Source organism: Chiloscyllium punctatum, chromosome 49, assembly GCF_047496795.1.
Source record: "Chiloscyllium punctatum isolate Juve2018m chromosome 49, sChiPun1.3, whole genome shotgun sequence".
Classification (NCBI taxonomy): Eukaryota; Metazoa; Chordata; class Chondrichthyes; order Orectolobiformes; family Hemiscylliidae; genus Chiloscyllium; species Chiloscyllium punctatum.
In genome coordinates this window covers 22,596,093-22,617,633 of record NC_092787.1, presented here as the reverse complement: position 1 = coordinate 22,617,633, position 21,541 = coordinate 22,596,093, and the positions used below count along the sequence as shown (strand labels likewise).

Here is a 21,541-nt window from a genome sequence, read left to right as displayed (position 1 = left end):
TGCATCCAGTGCAGCTTGTGTTCATTATTCACATTATCTATTAATATGGTTGCAGCTTACCATGATGCAAACCTTGTGCATCATGCAAATGTGGTATGAACTGGGTATGATGTCTTATTTGCATAACAGTGACATTTCGAAGAACAATGGCGTAGCAAATTCAGCATTAAAATTAGTTGGTTCAAGCCCATTTTAACATTTGGAATTTGTACTTTACAGCTGTTGAATTTTTAAGAAAATCTCATGTGGGTAGACAATTTAGATCAGAGGGTTTTTAAAAATTAAGTCCTGATTTAATAACTCCGTAAACTGTAAAGTCAGTTTGGTGTTGTTGGAACATTAGATTAATATCTAGTTGGTTCTTCCTCTCTCAGCTTTGATGTTCTAAGTGCTTAATCAGTCCTTTGAAACCACACTGGAGTGTTAGAAGCACATTCAGTAAATGAACGTGGGTTGTAATGCAAAGAAAACATGTAAATGTTTGTCTTACTCCAGAATATAGAGCTGAACTGCAACTGTTGAATTTGGTGAGTCAGGACATTTAATAGTGTAGTGTAATAATGAAATATATAAACCAGATAGATCCCACCTTCAGTTCTTGGCTCTTTGTCAAGTTGTTCTGCTGCAGTAAAAGTGAGCATCAGGGCATAGAGTACCCATGTTAAAATAGGGGCACACTATCGTTGTGGTTATGTTACGAGCTGAGAAGAGACATTAGTCTAACAATCTAGCAAGGTAAGCTGAAGTTCCACCATGGCATTAGGGGAATTTACAGTAAATCAGCATTTTATTTTTCAAAAAGGCAGCATCAATAATGGTGACTAGTGAATAGCTGGATTGTTCTAAAATCCATGTGCTCCATTAATGTACTATGGGAAGGTAATTGCTGTCAAAGAGTATAGAAACAGACTCTTCAGTCTAACCAGTGCATACCGACCAAAATCCCAAACTAAACTAGTCCTTATCCAGCTAGGCCTTATCAGCAATGTGGTTTACTCTTAACTACCCTGTGGAATGGCTTAATAAGATGCCTTGTTCAACACCATGGAGGGTAATTCAGAATGGGAAATAAATTGTGGTTTTGAGTGACACAGTGACTGAAAATTACTTTCCATCCATGTTGGGAAATCTGTACACTGGTGTAGATCAGATTGGCTTAGTGTTCTAACCCTTTTGGTATCCAGTATATAAAGCCAAATACCAAGCATGGCCACTACAGAGCAATCACCTATGAAACTCCATAATTAGCACAAAAGGCAGCTGCTTTTAAATTGAAGAAAGCAATTAAAAAACAATACTTTGATTTCGTTGGCACATTTTTCAGCCTCCGGTTGTTCCAAAGCACTTTAAGCCAATTAAGTACTTCTGAAATGTAGTCACTATTCTAATTTGGAAAACATGGCAACTTATTTGTACACAGCAACAGCCCACCATAAAAACAAAGCAATGGCCAAATGGTGTATTTGTGTGATGGTGATTCAAAGAATGAATATTGACCGGGATACCAGGGATAATTCTTTGCTCATCTCCAAAATTGTACAATGAACTCTTACACCCACCTGAGGGGTGTTAGGGCTTGATTTAACATATCATCTGAACGGTAGCGCCTCCAACAGTGCAGTACCCCCTCAGTACTGCACCAATGATGAGCATATGTTTGTAATGCCAGTGCCATCACTAGTGAAATACAAAGATATCGCAGCAAGGGTCCTGTCTTTGCAGGCGGATGGTGGGATAGACATCGAGTTGGCCTTTCTGAAAAAGGTATTTTGCCAATAAATTGGATATTGAATATGTTGTGGGTAAATGTACTGTAAGCAGTAATCAAACACAAATTAGAGTAATTTTGTTCATCTTTATGCACGTCCATCAGAGTGATTTGAAACCTCTTGTTAGGTTGGGTTAAACGCGAAATGAATCTGCATCTGAGTTTAACCCACACTTTATTGAGGAGTCTCATTTCCGTCAAAGCAAGCAATAAAGGGCTAGCAGAGGTTGGGGTTACAGTTATCATTGGGCTAAGCATAATGTTAGTAAGGGATTCAGCTCTTGGGTTGCTACCCATTGAAGTACATTGGAAGGTACACGTCAATGTTGAAAGGACCACAAGATCTGATTGCACTGTGATCTTATCTCCTGTTCCCCAAGTCCTGTAACCCTGGTGTAGTGTGTAAATATTTTGCATAGTATTGGGTGTGTTGTGTTATTTATGTAATGCACTGTGGCTAATAGTTTTCATTGTGTAAAAATCAATACCATTCTATATCTCAATATCCTATCTTGGGCTGTTAATGCATCTCTATATGCCCAATATGATCTTGTAGCAACAGGTTTGTCCTTGATGCTCTCTGGCTGTCCTCTTATCCTTGCAACTGGAGACTTGCATCTAGTTGGAGTGTTTACTCGATTTGAGCAAGGTGTTTGTCTGTTATCTGGAGTGACAGCCTTTCCTGGCTGTTTCACTGTTACCGTGCTCCTAATCCAGGCTGTGCGAGTTATTACTTTCTTGATTCCTCCGTTTTCCAACTCTAATCTTTGTGACTGATCTCAAGGGCAGTGGAACTTGCCTCGGTAGATGCTAAATTGATCTCGCACTCTTATTTTGAAATCCTATTCTCCTGAAAGGCATTGTAACCTTGAAACACATTGTACTCCTCTCGGATGTTAATGATTTAGTGTGTTTGTGACACATTGCAAATCTCTCTAGGCACATTAAAGGTTATCAGTCCAAATTTTAGACTTGAACTGGTTGAGTTTTTTTAATTCATTACTGGGATGTGGGTGTTGCTGACTGGCCAGCATTTATTGTCTATCTCTACTTTCCCTTGAGAAGGTGGGGGTGAGCTACTTTGTTGAACTGCTGCAGTCCACCTGTTGTGGGTTAACACTCAATGCCATTACAGAAGGAATTCCAATAACAGTGAAGGAATGGCAGTGTATTTCCAGGAAGGATGAGTGGCTTGGAGGGGTCCTTGCAAGGGTGGGTGTTCCCATCTGCTGCTCTCCTCTTTTTAGATGGAGGTAATCATGGATTTGGAAGATGTTGTCTGAGTATCTTTGAATTTCTGTAATGCATCTTGTAGATAGTGTACCACTGACGCTCAGTAGGGGAAATACGTACTGAGTGGATGCTTGTGGATGTGGTGCCAATCGAGCGAGTCGCTTTGTCCTGAACATTTCTGTAATGCATCTTGTAGATAGTGTACCACTAACGCTCAGTAGGGGAAATACGTACTGAGTGGATGCTTGTGGATGTGGTGCCAATCGAGCGAGTCGCTTTGTCCTGAACATTTAGTTTAATTTCTTTGCCATCGATGGTCTGGATCTGTAGATCCTCGTTCCTAAATAAGGAGAAGGATTGACCCAGTGCTGTTATCACTGAACATTTCATCGCCAGAGACCCAGATTAGCATTCCACCCAGGGAAAAGGTGGAATTTTAATTCAATAAAAGTCTAAAGTTAAAAGTCTAATGATGACTGAATTGTTTGTTTGTTAAAGCCCATCTGGTTCACCAATGCCATCTTTACCTGGTCTGGCCTACATGTGACTCCAGACCCACAGCAATGGGATTGACTCTTAACTACCCTTTGGGCAATTAGGGATGGGCAATAAATGCTGCCCTAACTAGTGACTCCCTCATTCTGTGAATAAAATAATACAAAATATTGTTGTAGTGTGCACTTGGAATTCTCTGTCCTCTTGGGACAGGAGTGGAATCACCATCTCGGCTTAACCTTTTTCCAAGGACTTCATTTTTGGATGGATATGTTGCACAAGTCTGAGAAGGTCATGATGCTGCATGTTACACCAGAGTCCACCTGACATTTTATGTTGACCTGGTGTTCTCCTTCTGTAGTCCTCAGTCTCTAACCACGTCTTGTTTCTTGACTGAATTAACACTATCATATGATGTAGAGTGACTTGTCAGTATCTCCATCTGAATCTGCGTCCTCTGCTTCCTTGCCAGACTCTTGCGCAAAATGATTCCTTTTTTTGTACAGAGAGAACACTGCTTTCCCTGCACCGAATGTGCCTTTTGGCATGATAGCTTCTGCAGTATTTGCATCTTGCCCTTTTGTCTGTGATTGTTCTGCCCTGTGTTCCTGGAGTATCAGTCAGTACTATGCAAGACCTGGTCTGTTCTGCCATTTATACGCTGTATCATTTGGTTCACAAGCTTCTGCACAGATTAACTTCCTCTCCTGAGTATAATTTTACTTCTCATTAGCCATGCTGTCACTTGGATCCACTTATTCTAACATAATCCTTTCCCTACTTCATGTACTCTCTAATTGCACGCATTTTATGGATTTCTGTCATAGTCATAGAGATGTACAGCACAGAGACAGACCCTTCGGTCCAACTCGTGGCTGAGTTAATGTTACAGGCTCATCATGAGACTCTTTCTCACTTTATTCTCCGGTATTGAACACACACAACTCATATGTAACATTCACTTGAGCTGGAATCATGCTTTCAAACTTTTAAAATTTGTGCCACTTTTTTTTTACTGGTTATCAGTGAGATTTGAGTTGGAATACATCTTGAAACATTCTCTTCCCAGCTGTGATAAAGTGTAGCAACTTGTACTTATTCTGAGTTGCTCAATAAATCTATAGCTATTGCATAATTCAGTCATTGTTTGTGGAAGAGTTCCCAGTATCTGTAGTAATTTAAAACAGGACTTGGTTGGGAGAAAGCTGAAGTCATTTTCTCTTGAGCAGCATTTTCAGTGATTTTCATGGTTTGTTTTTTCTTTTTAATGGCAGCTCTCTGCTCTGCAGCTGTGCTGTTTATTTCAGTTCTGGGGATTCACTGCTTTTGATCTACATTTTGACTGTACCATACAGAAGTGTGCTCAACATGAGGACTTTATTGAAGTGAAACTGAAGATGTTTGTATGTGACCTGTGCCGATGTCATGAAGTGCTGCTGTGGTCGTAGGTAATAAACTGGACAAATTCAGGCTCTCACCTGTTTGTCTCTAGCTGATGCCATGAAATCAGTCACAACTTTAGCATCTACCTGTAAACCCCCGAGCTAAACATTGGGATGACGCTTTCAGGAGGCTGGCTGACTAATTGCTCTGCACTGATGAATGTTTCTAAAGACAACCTATTTTCCCTTGGAGAGGGTGGTGAGGGTCAGACTAAGCCTGTCTTTCCTTGGCATTGGAATATGCACGTGCTAACCAGCCAGTGGTGCAAGACAATAGATTGGACTGCAAGCAAGCTCCTATGGAGGTATGCTCTGTAACATGCTTCTGAACCTGAGAACTATGTCTTTTTGATCACTCAACTCTCCAAACAGCATGCGTCAAATCAATAACTTCATTATCATCCAGTGCTGCACTGACTTTTCCTTATGGCATAAAAAAGACTTGCATTTACAGTGTGTGTTTGACAACTTCAGGATATCTGATTGCATTTTACCATCTCTAGTTGAAGTTCTAAAGGGCAATCAGGATTGTAATGTAGGAAAGGTGGCAACCAATTTGTGCACAGCAAGCCATTGGAACAGCAACGTGGTAACGATTAGACAATTTGAATTGGTGTTATTGATTGGGAATAAATATTGGCCAGGTTATTCGGGAGAACTTCTGGAAATGTGGCAGTCACAAGGTTTTGCTTCTCTTCTGAAATATAGGGTCTCCAACTTTGTCGCACTCCCTCAGTACAGCGACTGGGAGTGCGAACCTCAATTGTATGCTGTAGTCTTTGGGGTGGGTTCTTGAACCCTACAGCCTTCTGACTGGAAGATGAGAATGCTAATCACTTGCAATCAATAGGTCAGTTTACTAAACTCTTCCACTGGTGCCAATTCCTGGATGATGGTGGGTCACATGCATTGCTGCATGCTGCTTAATACCTGACAGTAAAAAGTGCTGTTTTTATTTCCCTTTATAGTTAATTATCATGTTCCTAAACTGTGGGATTCTCACCAGCTCTGAGTGCCAGTTACAGATATTTTTATCAATGCTGCTTTGCCAGGCGCTGTTGGCTTTTGATGACTCTGTTAGTGCACACTGAATGAAATGTTCTGTTACTGTGAAAACCATCACTTCACACCTGCCCCCAATATTATCCTGAGCTGCTTTTCCCACACTGAAGCAGTTATCCAATTTTTTTTTCTGTCCTAAAAATACTCTTTTTTTCTCTCTTCCCCCTCTATAGCTTAATCCTGTCTAAGATTTGTGCGGTTGCTTTTCTTCGTTGCTGTGTTATTGTGATATGTTGATCCATCTTGCACACTGGCTATCCTGGAGACTTTCTTGGTGCCAATAGTATTTCTTTGGAAACTGGATCAAGCTAGTACATGCTAACTCCTATAGCCAGTCAGGCCAGTGTTGAGCTAATAAAAAGAATGTACTTGCCTTTGTATCACATCACATGTTGCAACGTCAGGGCTCTCCAAAACACTTAGCATGCAATGAAGGACTTGCAGAAGTGTAGGTCTTGCTTTAACCAAGAGCATAAGGCAGCCACTTTGAAGACAAATGGCAATACAGTGATGCAGTTGGTTGAAAGATACAGTAGGGCTTCCCAGCTCCAGTACGCAACTCTGTACATCCAAAGAGGGAAGATGATGACACGGACCTTGCTGTATTCCCTCAGCGGTACACTGAATTGTCAGCCTAACATTTGTGCTTACGGTTCGAGCCCCCTGTTCTAACACACAGGTGCGTGTGTTACCAACTGAGCCATAGCTAAGGCCTAAAACCAGTACCTCGTATAATCTATGTATAGAGGGGAAAGTTCACATATGTAATATTAATTTTTTAAATTACTGGCCTAATAATTTTAATATAATTGGAAATATCAGCATCAATATGCTACGTGCTATTTTTAATATACAAACCAATCAGTGAATTACAAAACTTAAGAGATACAAATGAAGATGTGAATCTCTGGAACCTACTGCTTGAATAACAATACATAAATCACCCATTCAGCATCCTGTTAGTTTTAACACTTGGGCTTGCATATTTATTGCACATTGAACTGACCACAGGAAGTTGAGCCTGGCAAGTAAGCACCTTGGTTTTGGAGCAATGCAATAATTATTAATGCATTGCAAATCGACCTCTCTGACAAATTAGGAGCTATACTGAGGGATCATGTGGCAAAATGGCAATGTTCCTACCTCTGAAAAAGGAGGTCAGGTTCCTGTACCAACCGCTGCTGAGGTGTGTAATAATATCTCTGAAGAGGGTGATTAGAAAATGTTTAACAGCCACATTAAGGTACCTTATGATGCAGTGGTAATGTCCCTACCTCTGATCCAGGAGGTCCAGGTCAGTCCTCTCTGCTCCAGCAGTGTGCCATAACCCATCTAGACAGGCTGATTAAAAATATTCTACTTAAATGATTAAAATCTCATTCCTCCAGGTTTGACTTTAATAATGTCCAAGTGGAAATGGTTTTTTTCTGTTGTCTTTTTTCCTTTTCCTCATCTCTCTGAGGAACCGAGATTGTGTCTAAAAGAGACATTCTTCATTGTCTCTCAGTTTCATTCTCAATCTTTTGATCATTTTAGTTGAGGAAATGAGCTGATATTCCTGCTTTCCACTGAGGCCTTTGCTGCATCATGAATCAGCTCAGCGTTTATGTGCACAAGTTAGACTGTGAAGAGCGGTTGAAGAATCAAGCAGTAAAGTTTTACACAATATCACTTTTGCAAGTGAACACAGCCTGTTTTACATCCAATGAATCTCCTGTACAGAATAATCACTCCGTACACTCAACAGTTTATTTTTAAGAAATTTCATGTTATTCCAAGCAGTCAAAGCAAAGCACAAACGTGCTTTATGTACAGGAGAGGGGGGAACAAGATCATCTACACGTGCTCTTTTAGCATCTATTATAAAACATCATTTTTCACTGGAAGACTATGTACAAGATTTAAAACTGTAAAATATTTTGATTATATACACCCAAATTATTTACACGTTGTTCCATCTCCTGGTTTGTCTGCCTGTATTTTGTGTGCAGTGAGGCAACTTTGACTCTCCTGCCAGCAGTATTATAGCCCACATGGTGTTTAATTGACCTGCTCGCATTTGCTCTAATGGGTGGTATCAGCATTTGAACACGATCTTATGCTTTCCATTCATCTCAGTGATCTGATCAGTGACCTTGATTGACTGACTCAGTTCCAGTTGCTCCATGCAGGGCAATCTACACAATGCGGGGGGCAGGGCGAGTTGATTGGGTTTTCCAAACCGCCCATTACAAATATCTTAAAACCACTGATTCTATGTTTAAAAACACAACATTTTAGTGTCAACCTACCTAGAGAGTTAGGACATACAAAGGAACGACTTTGTGCTGACCACCCCCAACACACACAGCTAACACTACAGGGCAGCAGCTAACTCCCTCTGCTTGACCTGGCAGTCAAGTTATTGAACTATAAAAGCAAGACTGAACCCCAATAAGCATGTGCATGCTTGGGGTTTCCAATATTAAATAATGCCACACTGGGATTTTAACCACTTGTTTATTTTCTTTTGAGTATGAGATGTCCGTCTTGAGTAGAACTGGTTCATTTAACCATCGGACATACAGCCAGAAATATTCCAAACATTTCTCTCCTCCTGAATGATTTCAGATTCTCTTTGTTTTCCTGCCTACTCTAGTCATGAATTTCACTAAAAGTGTCTGTCTACCCAGATGGCTAGCAGTTTTTTTTCTTGAACTGCATACTCTAGTATTGTCTACCAGTCTGTTTGAAAAGGTGTTGAACCCTTTGTCTCTAAAATTTGCTTCTCTGCAGCATTTTGGTCTGTTTCTACACTGTCCACCTGTCTACAAAACAGTGAATGTGAGATTGTGACTGCGTGTGTTTCTAAATCTCTAAAATTGTCCTTAACTGTATGCTTTGAAGTCTGGCTATCAGAATTGGAGGTTCTACCACTGATCTTACTCAACTGTGCAAAACAAATTCAATGAGCACCATTTAATGCCATTGACTTTAACTGTTTGAAGTTTAGCAATTTAGATGCACAAAGGTGATGTCTGTGCTCCATAATATGATTGGATAAAGATTTGCCCACAATTCATACCCACATAAGTCTCACCTGTGCTGTCAAAGTTGATGTGTGGAGTGGGCGAAAAGTGTGGAAAATGAATGAATGGGTGGAGAGGTGGTAGGGAAGTGAGGGGGTGAAAGTAGGGGGGGGGGGTAGTGGTGTGAACTGAGACGAAGTACTCATTCAACAGTGAAGCACAATCAGAGGGCTGAACCAGACAGGGTTGGAACCCTGACCAAGAGAGCAATTTTCTTGTTCTTGGAGTCTGGGAGCAGACATGTGAACCAGGAAGACCAACAGAAAGCAAGAAAACCTTTTGCAAACGCAGGAACATTTGAAAAGAACTACCTTTTTTTTTGAAAAAAATGTACTTTGTTTTACCAAAGTCCAAACGTTTTCTGAAGTCGTTGGCTTCAGAGCCTTTACATCATTTGAAAAGTTCTCACTTTGGCCGGATAAGCCTTGGAGTGTATGAATCCCCACCATGTTTACTTTCGGCTATTAAAAGGAGCCATTGTTCAGCTCTTCATACCATCACCCTCTGACTCTTCAACGTCTACCTTAGTTTCCACGTTCTTGGCTCTGGGAGGGAAAAAGAAAACAATTGTTTTTACAATTCATTCTTCCCTGGGATTTCTGATTACCCTCGGTGCTAGTAGGAAGGAAGTTTCAGGAGTTTGACCCAATGTCAGTGAAGGAAGAGTGATATATCTCCAAGTCAGGATGGAGTATGTCTTGGAAGAGAAAACAGGGTTTGGGATCCTGTGTATTTGCTGCCCTGGTACCTCAAATGGTAGAGGTGGTATGTTTGGAATGTGCTGTCAAAGGAGCCTTCGCTAGTTGCTGCAGTGTAATTTGGAGGTGGTACGTTCAGCTGCCCACTGTGTCCATAAATGGAGGGAGTGAATGCTTGAGGTAGAATGATTTAGGAATTTAATTCTCCGATCTCTTACCCAGGCTGATCCAAAGAACACAGGAAGTAGGAATAGGCTACTCAGCCCCTGAGCCTGATCCTGCTATTCCAACTGGATCTTAGCAGATCTGCCATCTCTTTGTACTATCCCAATATCCCATGATATTTTTAATACCTGGAAATCTTTTGACCTCTGGCTTGAACACACTCAAAGACCAAGCCTCCATAGCTCTCTAGATTTCCAAAGATTTATTACCCTCTGAGTGACAAAATTCCTCTTCGTTTTAACCTCGAGCGGTCTGTCCATGTGCTGAGATTGTGTATCTTGATCTTGACACAATACTGCTCCTGTTTACCCCAGTGGCCCATGGATTGAAATCGATTTCTCCCACAGCAATCTTTCAGCTGCACAGCTCTTATTGACTTCATCGGCTCATGGGTCAAGTCATGTGCATTTGGAGAGGGCAAACAAAACAAGGGACTGCACAATAAACAAGAGGGTATTAAGAGGAGTAGAGGGGGTGAGAGACTTTGCAATGCATGTCCACAGACCTCTGAAGGTGGCAGGACAGGGAGATAAGGTGGCAAAGGTTTCCTTCATTGGGTGAGGTACTGAGTACAAGAATAGGGATGTGCTGTGGGGAGTATAAATGACATTGATTAGGCCATAGCTGGAGGTTGGCCCACAATTCTGGTCACCACATTAAAGGAAGGACAAAAGGAGGGAGTACAGCGATTTACAAGAATAGTGGAAAATTGATTTGGATAGGCTCAGGGGGTATTCCTCAAAACCGAGGAAGCTGAGGGGTGACTTAATTGAGGTTTACAAATTAATGTGAGATTTGGATGGAGTGGAGACAGGGAAGACCAGTTTCCCTTATTGGAGAGGTCACAATGAGGCAATTGATAGAAGCATTAGAAGAGATATGGGGGAGAAATCACCTTCAAAATGTTTTTGTCAAGTCTGGTGGTGTCTGGAACTCACTGCCCAGTTTGATGGGAGAGGCTGGAACCCTCAACTCATTTACAAGGAAGCGGGATCTGAAGGGCTGGAAATTGCAAGGGTACAGTTCATGGGGATGGAAAAGTGGGCTTGTTTATTCAGCCTGTGCGCACACGATGGGCTGAATGGCCTCCTCCTGTGTCGTAGCTTTTCTTTAGTAGCATAGCAATTCATGAGTGATTGCCTTTGAGATAATGCTTGTTTATTTAGCTCCCTAGCTGGAGCAGTTTTTGTGTACTGCAGAAAGACTTGGTTGTTCACATGGGGGCACCTGCTGGAAGCAGTAGGCCATTAAACATCTGCTTTAGAATGTTAGTTTACAGCACAGGAGGCTATTTGGCCTTTGTCACCTGTGCCAGCTCGTTGTCAGAGCAATTTGGCTTGTCTCCCATCCCTGCGCTTTCTCTGTATCCTGAAACCCTCTCCTTGGGCACTTATTCAAATCCCTCTTGAAAGTGTTGATCGTAACAATCTGAACATTTAACTTTAATCATGTAAGCATTCTAATTTAGATGGGGACAGTGGGGAATGGTTGCGACTACGACTGGGGTTGTTCAATAAAAACAAACTTTAGGAAGAACAAAGAAGAGGCTTTAAAATATTGATACGAAAGCATGAGCCAGATGAACGTGGTGTGTGTGTGGATTTACTGCAGGATTTCAATTTACCCCCCCCTTGAATTTCCAAAATGCAAATTGCGAAAGATTGCAGTATGGCTTTCTGGCAGCAGGTGATGCTGTGTTGCAATTTTAACACTTGATAGGCAATTTACAAAGAGCAGCAACACCATCTACAGACCACAAATCCTGGAAATCAGTGGACTCTCACTTTGCCAATACATCCGTTTACTCTAAGTTTCAAATCCTTTCCCCTCGGCTCCTGACAGGGATTTGATCTGAGTTTTGATGCCCATGGTTGTCTTTGGCGAATTTAACCACAAGAGTGTTGGAATGGAAGGGGTGGGGGAGATGCACTTACTGCAATGGGTCATTATCCTGTTGTCCCTTGGATTCCGGACTTGCTAATAGGGAAGGCGACCGGGAGCAGATGTTCCTCCCTTCTCTCTCGGTATTTTCAAATCCGATTGTTATAGCATCGTTCTGGAGCAGACTGCACTACAAATGTTCCCTCCCACTTATCTCTTAGCTATGTACACAGTTCTGGATGAACTTGTTTGTGAAGGTTCCACGACACACTAGGAAGCAGGCTGAACACACTGTTACGTGGCAACACCGAACCCAATAATCATTTTATGGATCTTATATAAAAATAAAACATTTGTTTGTTCCCACTTTTTCAAGAAGAACATAGTGACTGACTGGGATTGGTCTGTCTGTCTCTCATTTTGCCATAGAATCCTTACACTGCGAAACCAGGCCATTCAGCCCAGTGACTCCACACTGACCCTCCAAAGGGCATCCCACCCAATCCTAGTAATCCTGCATTTCCCATGGCTAACCCACCTAGCCTGCACATCTCTGGACACTATGGGGAATTTCAACTCGGCGGAGGTGGGTACTGCAGATGCTGGAGATTCGAGTCAAGATTGGAGTGGTGCTGGAAAAGCGCAGCAGGTCAGGCAACATCCGAGGAGGAGGAAGATCGACGTTCTGGGCAAAAGCCCTTCATCAGGAATCCTGATGAAGAGCTTTTGCCTGAAACATCGATTTTCCTGCTCCTCGGATGCTGCCTGACCTGCTGTGCGTTTCCAGCACCACTCCAATCTTTACTATGGCCAAACCACTCGAACCTGCACATCTTTGGACAGTGGGAGGAAGCCCAATCAGACACTGGGAGAATGTGCGAACTCCATCCAGACCATCGCCCGAGGCTGGAATCGAACCTGGGTCCCTGTGAGGCAGCAGTGCTAACCACTATGCTGCCTTCATATTGGTGTATTATTATCTGAGGCCCCTTGAGAATCCAATTTTAACCACTGCCCCCCTTCACCCCTCCCCCCCCCAACACTGGCAGCAATGCTGCCAACTGTGCCCATCCTTTAAGATGTTCCTATGGTTTTGACCAAACTTTTGGCTCCCTGTCCTGGGGTCTGCTTATTCAGTTTGATAACGTCCCTGGGAGTCGCTTCGGCCCGTTCTGCAAACTGACCTTGACCGCTTGAAGGAGAAGTTGGTTTTCCGCTTTGCCCCCTTGACCTTTCCTCGGTTCCTGACCCCTTCCTGCTGGTCCATCAGCAGCAGCAGAGCCGCTTGGTTGACCCCGGTCGCAGGCAGGATGGAGATATCCCTGACCGCCCGGAACTCTCCACAGTTGTTGAGGTGCTCGTTCTCCAGTCGGAAGAAGTTCCAGACAAAACGCCTGTGGATACAGAGACATAATATCGGACAAAACTCAAGATCAGTGCAAAACATTGCTGCAGGGCATGTGAGCCACAATGAAGTTAAATATCTGCACTGAAAGAAGCTGAGGTACTCCAAAGTTCTTGGCCCTTCCCTCCACATCATTGCTATTTACTTAATAGAGGACAATAATGATAGTAATCCACCTGATCTTTTGAGCCTGCTAATGTACCACTGTTATTCCTAGTCAGAGTGGAGATCATTGAATCCATTCCCTTGTCAATTATGCCTGGGGTCATTCATGTCATTAAATTGCTCCAAGGAAGAGTGATTTTGGACTTTCAGATTTCCAGGATCTGCAGGATTTTAATTTCTTTTGTATAAACGGTCAATCTGCCCTCTGGTGGTGGTTTTGTGCACTGCCCCTTCAGGCTGAGTTTACTGGATCCCTCTCCTCACTCAGTGGATGACAGCAGTTGCATGAAGCTCTGTGTTGAGCTAAAACAGAGAGCTGGTGCAATTGCCCATTGCCTCTCTCAACAGCATAGTGCTGCAGCGCAGCCTCAGGACTGCACTAGAGCAGTGCGTAGTGCTCCCTCAGGGCTGCACTGGAGCAGTGTGTAGTGCTCCCTCAGGGCTGCACTGGAGCAGTGTGTAGTGCTCCCTCAGGGCTGCACTGGAGCAGTGTGTAGTGCTCCCTCAGGGCTGCACTGGAGCAGTGTGTAGTGCTCCCTCAGGGCTGCACTGGAGCAGTGTGTAGTGCTCCCTCAGGGCTGCACTGGAGCAGTGTGTAGTGCTCCCTCAGGGCTGCACTGGAACAGCAGTGTGGTGCTCCCTCAGGACTGCATTGGAGCCTCAGTGTGGTGCTCCCTCAAGGCTGCACTGGAACAGCAATGTGGTGCTCCCTCAGGGCTGCACTGGAACAGCAGTGTGGTGCTCCCTCAGGACTGCACTGGAGCCTCAGTGTGGTGCTCCCTCAGGACTGCACTGGAGCAGCAGTGTGTAGTGCTCCCTCAGGGCTGCACTGGAGCAGTGTGTAGTGCTCCCTCAGGGCTGCACTGGAGCAGTGTGTAGTGCTCCCTCAGGGCTGCACTGGAGCAGTGTGTAGTGCTCCCTCAGGGCTGCACTGGAGCAGTGTGTAGTGCTCCCTCAGGGCTGCACTGGAGCAGTGTGTAGTGCTCCCTCAGGGCTGCACTGGAGCAGTGTGTAGTGCTCCCTCAGGGCTGCACTGGAGCAGTGTGTAGTGCTCCCTCAGGGCTGCACTGGAGCAGTGTGTAGTGCTCCCTCAGGGCTGCACTGGAGCAGTGTGTAGTGCTCCCTCAGGGCTGCACTGGAACAGCAGTGTGGTGCTCCCTCAGGACTGCATTGGAGCCTCAGTGTGGTGCTCCCTCAAGGCTGCACTGGAACAGCAATGTGGTGCTCCCTCAGGGCTGCACTGGAGCAGTGTGTAGTGCTCCCTCAGGGCTGCACTGGAACAGCAGTGTGGTGCTCCCTCAGGACTGCACTGGAGCCTCAGTGTGGTGCTCCCTCAGGACTGCACTGGAGCAGCAGTGTGTAGTGCTCCCTCAGGGCTGCACTGGAGCAGTGTGTAGTGCTCCCTCAGGGCTGCACTGGAGCAGTGTGTAGTGCTCCCTCAGGGCTGCACTGGAGCAGTGTGTAGTGCTCCCTCAGGGCTGCACTGGAGCAGTGTGTAGTGCTCCCTCAGGGCTGCACTGGAGCAGTGTGTAGTGCTCCCTCAGGGCTGCACTGGAGCAGTGTGTAGTGCTCCCTCAGGGCTGCACTGGAGCAGTGTGTAGTGCTCCCTCAGGGCTGCACTGGAGCAGTGTGTAGTGCTCCCTCAGGGCTGCACTGGAGCAGTGTGTAGTGCTCCCTCAAGGCTGCACTGGAGCAGTGTGTAGTGCTCCCTCAAGGCTGCACTGGAACAGCAATGTGGTGCTCCCTCAGGGCTGCACTGGAGCAGTGTGTAGTGCTCCCTCAGGGCTGCACTGGAGCAGTGTGTAGTGCTCCCTCAGGGCTGCACTGGAACAGCAGTGTGGTTCTCCCTCAGGACTGCACTGGAGCCTCAGTGTGGTGCTCCCTCAGGACTGCACTGGAGCAACAGTGTGGTGCTCCCTCAGGACTGCACTGGAGCCTCAGTGTGGTGCTCCCTCAGGACTGCACTGGAGCAACAGTGTGGTGCTCCCTCAGGACTGCACTGGAGCAACAGTGTGGTGCTCCCTCGGGACTGCACTGGAGCAACAGTGTGGTGCTCCCTCGGGACTGCACTGGAGCAGCAGTGTGGTGCTCCCTCAGGGCTGCACTGGAGCAGCAGTGTGGTGCTCCCTCAGGGCTGCACTGGAGCAACACTGTGCTCCCTTGGGACTGCACTGGAGCAGCAGTGTGGTGCTCCCTTGGGACTGCACTGGAGCAGCAGTGTGGTGCTCCCTCAGGACTGCACTGGAGCAGCAGTGTGGTGCTCCCTCAGGACTGCACTGGAGCAGCAGCCTAGATATTTGGCCAATAGTTTCTGAAAATTTTGAACTTGTCACATTCTAACCCAGAGGTGAAGGTATTGCCATTGAGTCATGGATGATATAAGCCGAACCCAACTGCACCTTGCTGTCCTCCTGTACCACCTCCATGCTGAGGTCATATACAATCTCCTATTCATCGCCCTAATTCCCTTCATTGACTTTAAGACCGCTCTCAGCCCTTTCAGAACCCAAGTTTGATGCGGCCTTGTCATTATAATGTCAATACCCTTCCATCCTCTCCCACTTGACACTGCCCTGTACGACGACCCTGGGAACTTCTCCCAGGTCTCTTCCCGAGTGGGAAAAAAACAAGTCAGTGGGGCCTCCTCGATCCTTGCTCGATCCTGTCTCTCACCTGAAGACCTCCAGAGGAGCCAAGGTCATTGAGATGATTTCTGCCACAACCGAATTCTTATTTTGAACAAACAAGATATTGAGGGCCCAGGCGACGCGCAGTATCACATCCTGAACCATGGCACAGTAATAGTAGACCTGCAGGGTAGACAGAGCCTGAGTCAGAAGCAATTCTCAGTGAGGAAAAAAATATGTGGCCATTTGATATCCCCCTTCCCCCTTCCCCCCCCCCGAATGCCAACCTTTCTGCATTGTGTTCAGGGCCGCATACCAGCAGGTCATTCAGCCCCGTGCTGGTGCCTGTGCTCCTGTGAGAACAACATGTCTCATCATGTTGTTCCTGTCATCCGCATCTGCTGGCCTGGTTTGGTGGCATCGTGGTTGTGTCACCACATTGGCAATCCACAGGCCTGGACTAATAGAACTGAGCTCAAATCCAGCTGGGGAACTAAAATTAAACATTCTGGAAACAAAGATGATGGAGACCATGAAATAACATCTAAAAATTCATCTGGCTTGTTAATATCGTTTTGGGAAGAAAATCTATTATCCTTATCGGATCTGGCCTACATATATCTCCAGCTCCACCCTAACGTGGTTGACTGTTCTCTGTTATTAAGAAATTGGCTCACCACCATTAGGGCTGGGTAATAAGTGCTGGCGTTACCAGTGACAAAGTCAGAAGTCACTCGACACCAGGTTATAGTCAAACAGGTTTATTTGAAACCACAAAAGCTTTTGGAGCATTGCTCCTTTGTCATGTGACTTCACCCTACCAGTGACACCCATGTCCCATGAGCGAACTTAAAGCTCAATGCCATTTGCTTCACTTTCTATCACATGGTCGTGAACTCCATGTTGTAACCACTCCCTCAGTAAACATGTGGGTTGCTCTCTTGATGGAACTGTGCCACCCACCTGAAGAAATAAGCAGGAAGAAGCTGGGTTTGGGGCTACCATTGCTCTCAAAGACAACACAAAGTGAACCTAAACATTCCTTCAGGTACTTCGGTTTCCTCCCACAATCCAAAGAGGTGCAGGTCAGGTGAATTGACTATGCTAAATTGCCCATAGCGTTAGGTACGTTAGTCAGAGTGAAAAGGGTCTGGGTGGGTTACTCTTCGGAGGGTCGGTGTGGACTTGTGGATCGAAGGGCCTGTTTCCACACTGTAGGGAATCGAATCTAATTGAATTTAATTCTAAAACCTGAAAGAATGAACATTTGTCAACTCTATCAGTCAACTGTTAAACTTGAAAGGGAGCAGAAAAGATTTACAGTTTGAGCTATGGGGAGAGGCTGAATAAGCTGGGGCTAATTTCCCTGGAGCATCAGAGGCAGAGGGGTGACCTTACATAAATTTATAAAATCAGCAGGGACATGGATAAGACGAATTGTAAAGGTTTGTTTTTACCCCAGGGTAGGGGAGTCTAAAGCTAGAGGGAATAGGTGAGAGGGGAAAGATTTAAAAAGAATCAGAGGGGTCATGTGCAGAGTGGTGTGTGGATGGAATGAACTGCCATAAGGGGTGGAGGAGGCTGGTATAATTACAACATTGCAAATGTAGCTGGATTGGTATATGAATAGGAAGGGTTTAGAGGGATATGGGCCAAATGCTGGTAAATGGGACTAGGTCCGATTGGGATACTGGATTAGTGGTGCTGGAAGAGCACAGCAGTTCAGGCAGCATCCAACAAGCAGCGAAATCGATGTTTCGGGCAAAAGCCCTTCATCATGTCTGGTCAGTACGGATGAGCTGGACCGAAGGGTCTGTTTCCTTTGTGTGTTACTGTATAACTTCCCAGGGCAAGACATTGGCTGGGTCTTCAAGTGAAGTAGCGTTACGAGAGTAACACAGGGCATAGTGCAGCCTCCATTTTACACTCACATTGCCCCTGCCCTTATATCTATGGTATTCAAATATTGTCTACATTTTTATGGGAAAATGTGCAGTAGTTTAAGAAGCACAGAAGTCGATGGTTGGAATTATTTTAATTCTTGCAAACTGGGTGTGACTGCCTGTGGAAAAAGTGAGGACAGCAGTTGCTGAAGATTAGAGTCGAGAGTGTGGTGCTGGGAAAGCACAGCAGGTCAGGCAGCGTCCGAGGAGCAAGAGAGTCGACGTTTCGGGCATAAGCCCTACATCAGGACTGCCCGAAATGTCAATTCTCCTGCTCCTCAGATGCTGCCTGACTTGTCACTGAAAGTGTCAGCATTTATTGTCCATCCCTAACTGCCCTTGAGAACACTGAACAGTACAGCACAAGAACAGGCCCTTCGGCCCATCATGTCTGTGCTGACCATGATGCCACTCTAAACTAATCCCATCTGCCTGCGCCTGGTCTGTATCCCTCTATTCGCTGCCTGTTCATGTGGGCTGACTAAATGCCTCTTACACGTTGCTTTATCGGATCGGTTTCGACCTCCTCTCCTGGCAGTGTGTTCCAGGGACCTACCACCCTTTGTGTCAAAAAACCTGCCTCGCACATCTCCTTTACATATTCCCTCTCCCACCTTGTGTTCCCTGGTATTTAACATTTCCACCCTGGGAATAAAGCCTCCTTATCCATGTCTCTCACAATTTTATATACTCTAAAGGTCATCACTCAGCCTCTGATGCTCAAGTGAAAATAATCCAAGGACAGCAGATACTTGGGAACACCCCCATCTGAAAGTTCCCCTCCAGGTCACTCCCCATCCTGACTTGGAAACACCTTGCTGTTCCCTTACCATGGGAGGTACACTCCACACGTGCTGTAAGTTAGGGAGGGAGTTCCAGGATTTTGACCTAGTGAACGGCAAGGTACTTCCAAGTCAGGATGGTGAGTGGAGTGGAGGGGAACTTTCAGATGGGGGTGTTCCCATGTATCTGCTGTCCTTGTCCTTCCAGATGGAAGTGGTTGTGGGTTTGGAAGGTGCTGTCTGAGTAACTTTGGTGAACATCTGTAGTGCATCTTGTAGATGGTACACGATGTTGCTACTGAGCAGAAACCAATGGTTTCTCTGCAATGCCAACTGAGGAACTGACAGAGGCAAAAAAAACCCTGTGGCTCCAGTCTCTCCAACGGCAATTGGTTGCAAGTACAAACGTGTTTACATAGGCAATTTGCATTGTAAATGACAGGCAGATGAACTTCTGATGGAATAAGTTGAAATGGTGGTAAAAATACAACATACTGAATAAGGTTTTGTCGTCTGGTGTGCCTGATGTGAAATGTTTTATATGTTATAGATGTAGGAAGGTTCCACAAGATTTAACCTTCAGTGTTCTCAAAGGGCTGCACAGTTACTTGATTATTGCGAATGTACTTTTAAGTTAAGACATGCACTTACTTTATTTTGATAAACCGTCTCCTCCCTCAGGTATTTGTTTTCCTTGGTGTTTTTGTCTAACAGGCCCCAGTCCATTCGCAGGTCCCAGCCGATGGTGAAAATGGTACTGACGCAGGTAGTCACGGCCCACAGGTAAAAATAAACCTTCACACCGATCGTCAACTGGGAACGTTCTGAGGCAGTGAGAGGGAGAGAGAAAGAGCACATTGTAAAACCCCTACAGGGAGAAAAGAGGCCATTCAGCCCCTCGAGTCTGCAATGACTCTCCCAAAGGGCATCCCACCCAAACCCAGGCCCCTTCCCTATCCTTGTCACCCCACATTTCCCAAGGCTAACCACCTAGCCTGCACATGGACACCATGGGGCAATTTAGCATGGCCAATCCACCTAACCTGCACATCTTTGGACTATGGAAGGAAACCAGAGCACCCAGAGAGTGTGCAAACTCCACACAGACAGTGAGAAGCATACAGACTAACATGCAGGGTGACTGACAGTTGGGTAGGTTTGAAGGTGTGTTGTAAAAGAGAGAGAGAGAGAGAGAGAGAGAGATTTAGAGGAAGTGATTTAGGGAGGCAACTCCAGAACAGTGAAGGTATAGGCGTGATTGAAAGTCGGGATGCGCAAGTTTTTAAATTTCTGTCGAGTGCTTCTCCATTCTAAGCCATTCAATGCTTTTGAGCTTATTAACCTCAGTCCCAGGACCACCTTTTGGTGAAACTGTTTACTAATGAGAAATAGGAGACAGTGAGGAAATGCCCTATTTGTTCAATGCTACAAACATTACACTCCAGTAAACTGTGGATTATCTGATTCTATACTGGCTTCCCACTCAGTAGAGTCCACTGGCATCAATCAGAACCTGGCCTCAGCAATGAGACAGTTATACTGCTCTGAGCTCAGCTGCAGGACACAGACGATTTCGACAACAAATGTCAGTTTGATAAGCATATGCAAGTGGTTTCAGCTTTAAGAATCTGAGTGCAGAAACTCTGGTGTCGGAGTAAAGGGTCACCTGTTTAAGGCAGAGATGAGGAGAATTTTTTTCTGTCCAAGGTTAGTGAATCTGTGTTTACCACGGACGATTCCAGAGGCTGGGTCACTGAGTGTACTCAAGGCTCAGGTCGATTTTTTTTAAATCAGTGAGGCTATGGGCAAAAGGCACAAATGTGCAGTTGGGGATTATCAGATCAGCCACGATCTCACTGAATGGGGAAGCAGACTCGATGGGCTGAATGGCCTACTTCTCCTGCTATGCCTTACAGACTTGTGAACAAAACCTTGCACGAGTTGTGTGATTGCAGAGTTGACTGTTCACTCAATCTGACCTGACACCCTCTCTGATTACCTGATTATTGATCCCATCAGCAAACCTCTGACATAGTGCAACAGGAAGCCTTCCCTGTTACTAGCCGGTCTGGGGAAGTAGACTAGAGATTTAACTTGCCTTTCTCAGTTGAGTAGAGAGCTGCAAAGGTGACCATGATGAAAACCGTGGAATATTTTCCAGCGTTTGCCAAATGTGGGAATGCATCCCTGCTGTCCCTGTACCGACGGAGACACTGAGCAAATCGGATCCATGGTGGGATACACTGGATGATACACGCCACTCCATAGGAGTAACCATTACCCCCAAACTTTTCTGTGGCAGACAGAAGGCAGAACGTTAGAATAAAATGAACTGAATGTCAAAGAGTATTTGTAAGAAAAATTCAAAGACCTGGTACATTCTATTAATGAGGAAAATATTCAAAGCTCATGTGTGATGATTAGAAGTTGATGGAGTGGTCTTTCATAATGGTTGTTGCTTCATGATTAATTGTGTCAACTTTCTGAGGTTGGGGGAACCTAAGACACAGTCACTGGATAATGGGCTGAGATGAGGACAAATATCTTTATTCAGAACGGTTGTGAATCCTCACAATTTTCGACCGCAGAGATTGAGACTGCTCCAATGTCGGATATATTTAGGGTCATAGGGATGTACAGCATGGAAACAGACCCTTCGGTCCAACCTGTCCACGCCGAACAGATATCCCAACCCAATCTAGTCCCACCTGCCAGCACCCGGCCCATATCCCTCCAAACCCTTCCTA

The 21,541-nt window shown here is 45.1% G+C and overlaps 1 protein-coding gene across 1 annotated transcript in view; it reads right to left on the bottom strand.

Annotated features, from left to right (window-relative positions):
* Positions 1-7,614: 7,614 nt before the first annotated feature.
* The window catches only part of LOC140469376 (xenotropic and polytropic retrovirus receptor 1 homolog), a 131,629-nt gene continuing 117,702 nt past the window's right edge, over positions 7,615-21,541 (bottom strand). The window contains exons 11-15 of the mRNA XM_072565828.1: positions 20,893-21,087; positions 19,446-19,618; positions 16,116-16,252; positions 13,057-13,266; positions 7,615-9,613 (exon numbers count right to left, since the gene is read on the bottom strand). Coding sequence (XP_072421929.1) covers positions 9,550-9,613; positions 13,057-13,266; positions 16,116-16,252; positions 19,446-19,618; positions 20,893-21,087 — 779 coding nt within the window. The 3' untranslated portion in view covers positions 7,615-9,549. The remainder of the gene's footprint in view (positions 9,614-13,056; positions 13,267-16,115; positions 16,253-19,445; positions 19,619-20,892; positions 21,088-21,541) is intronic.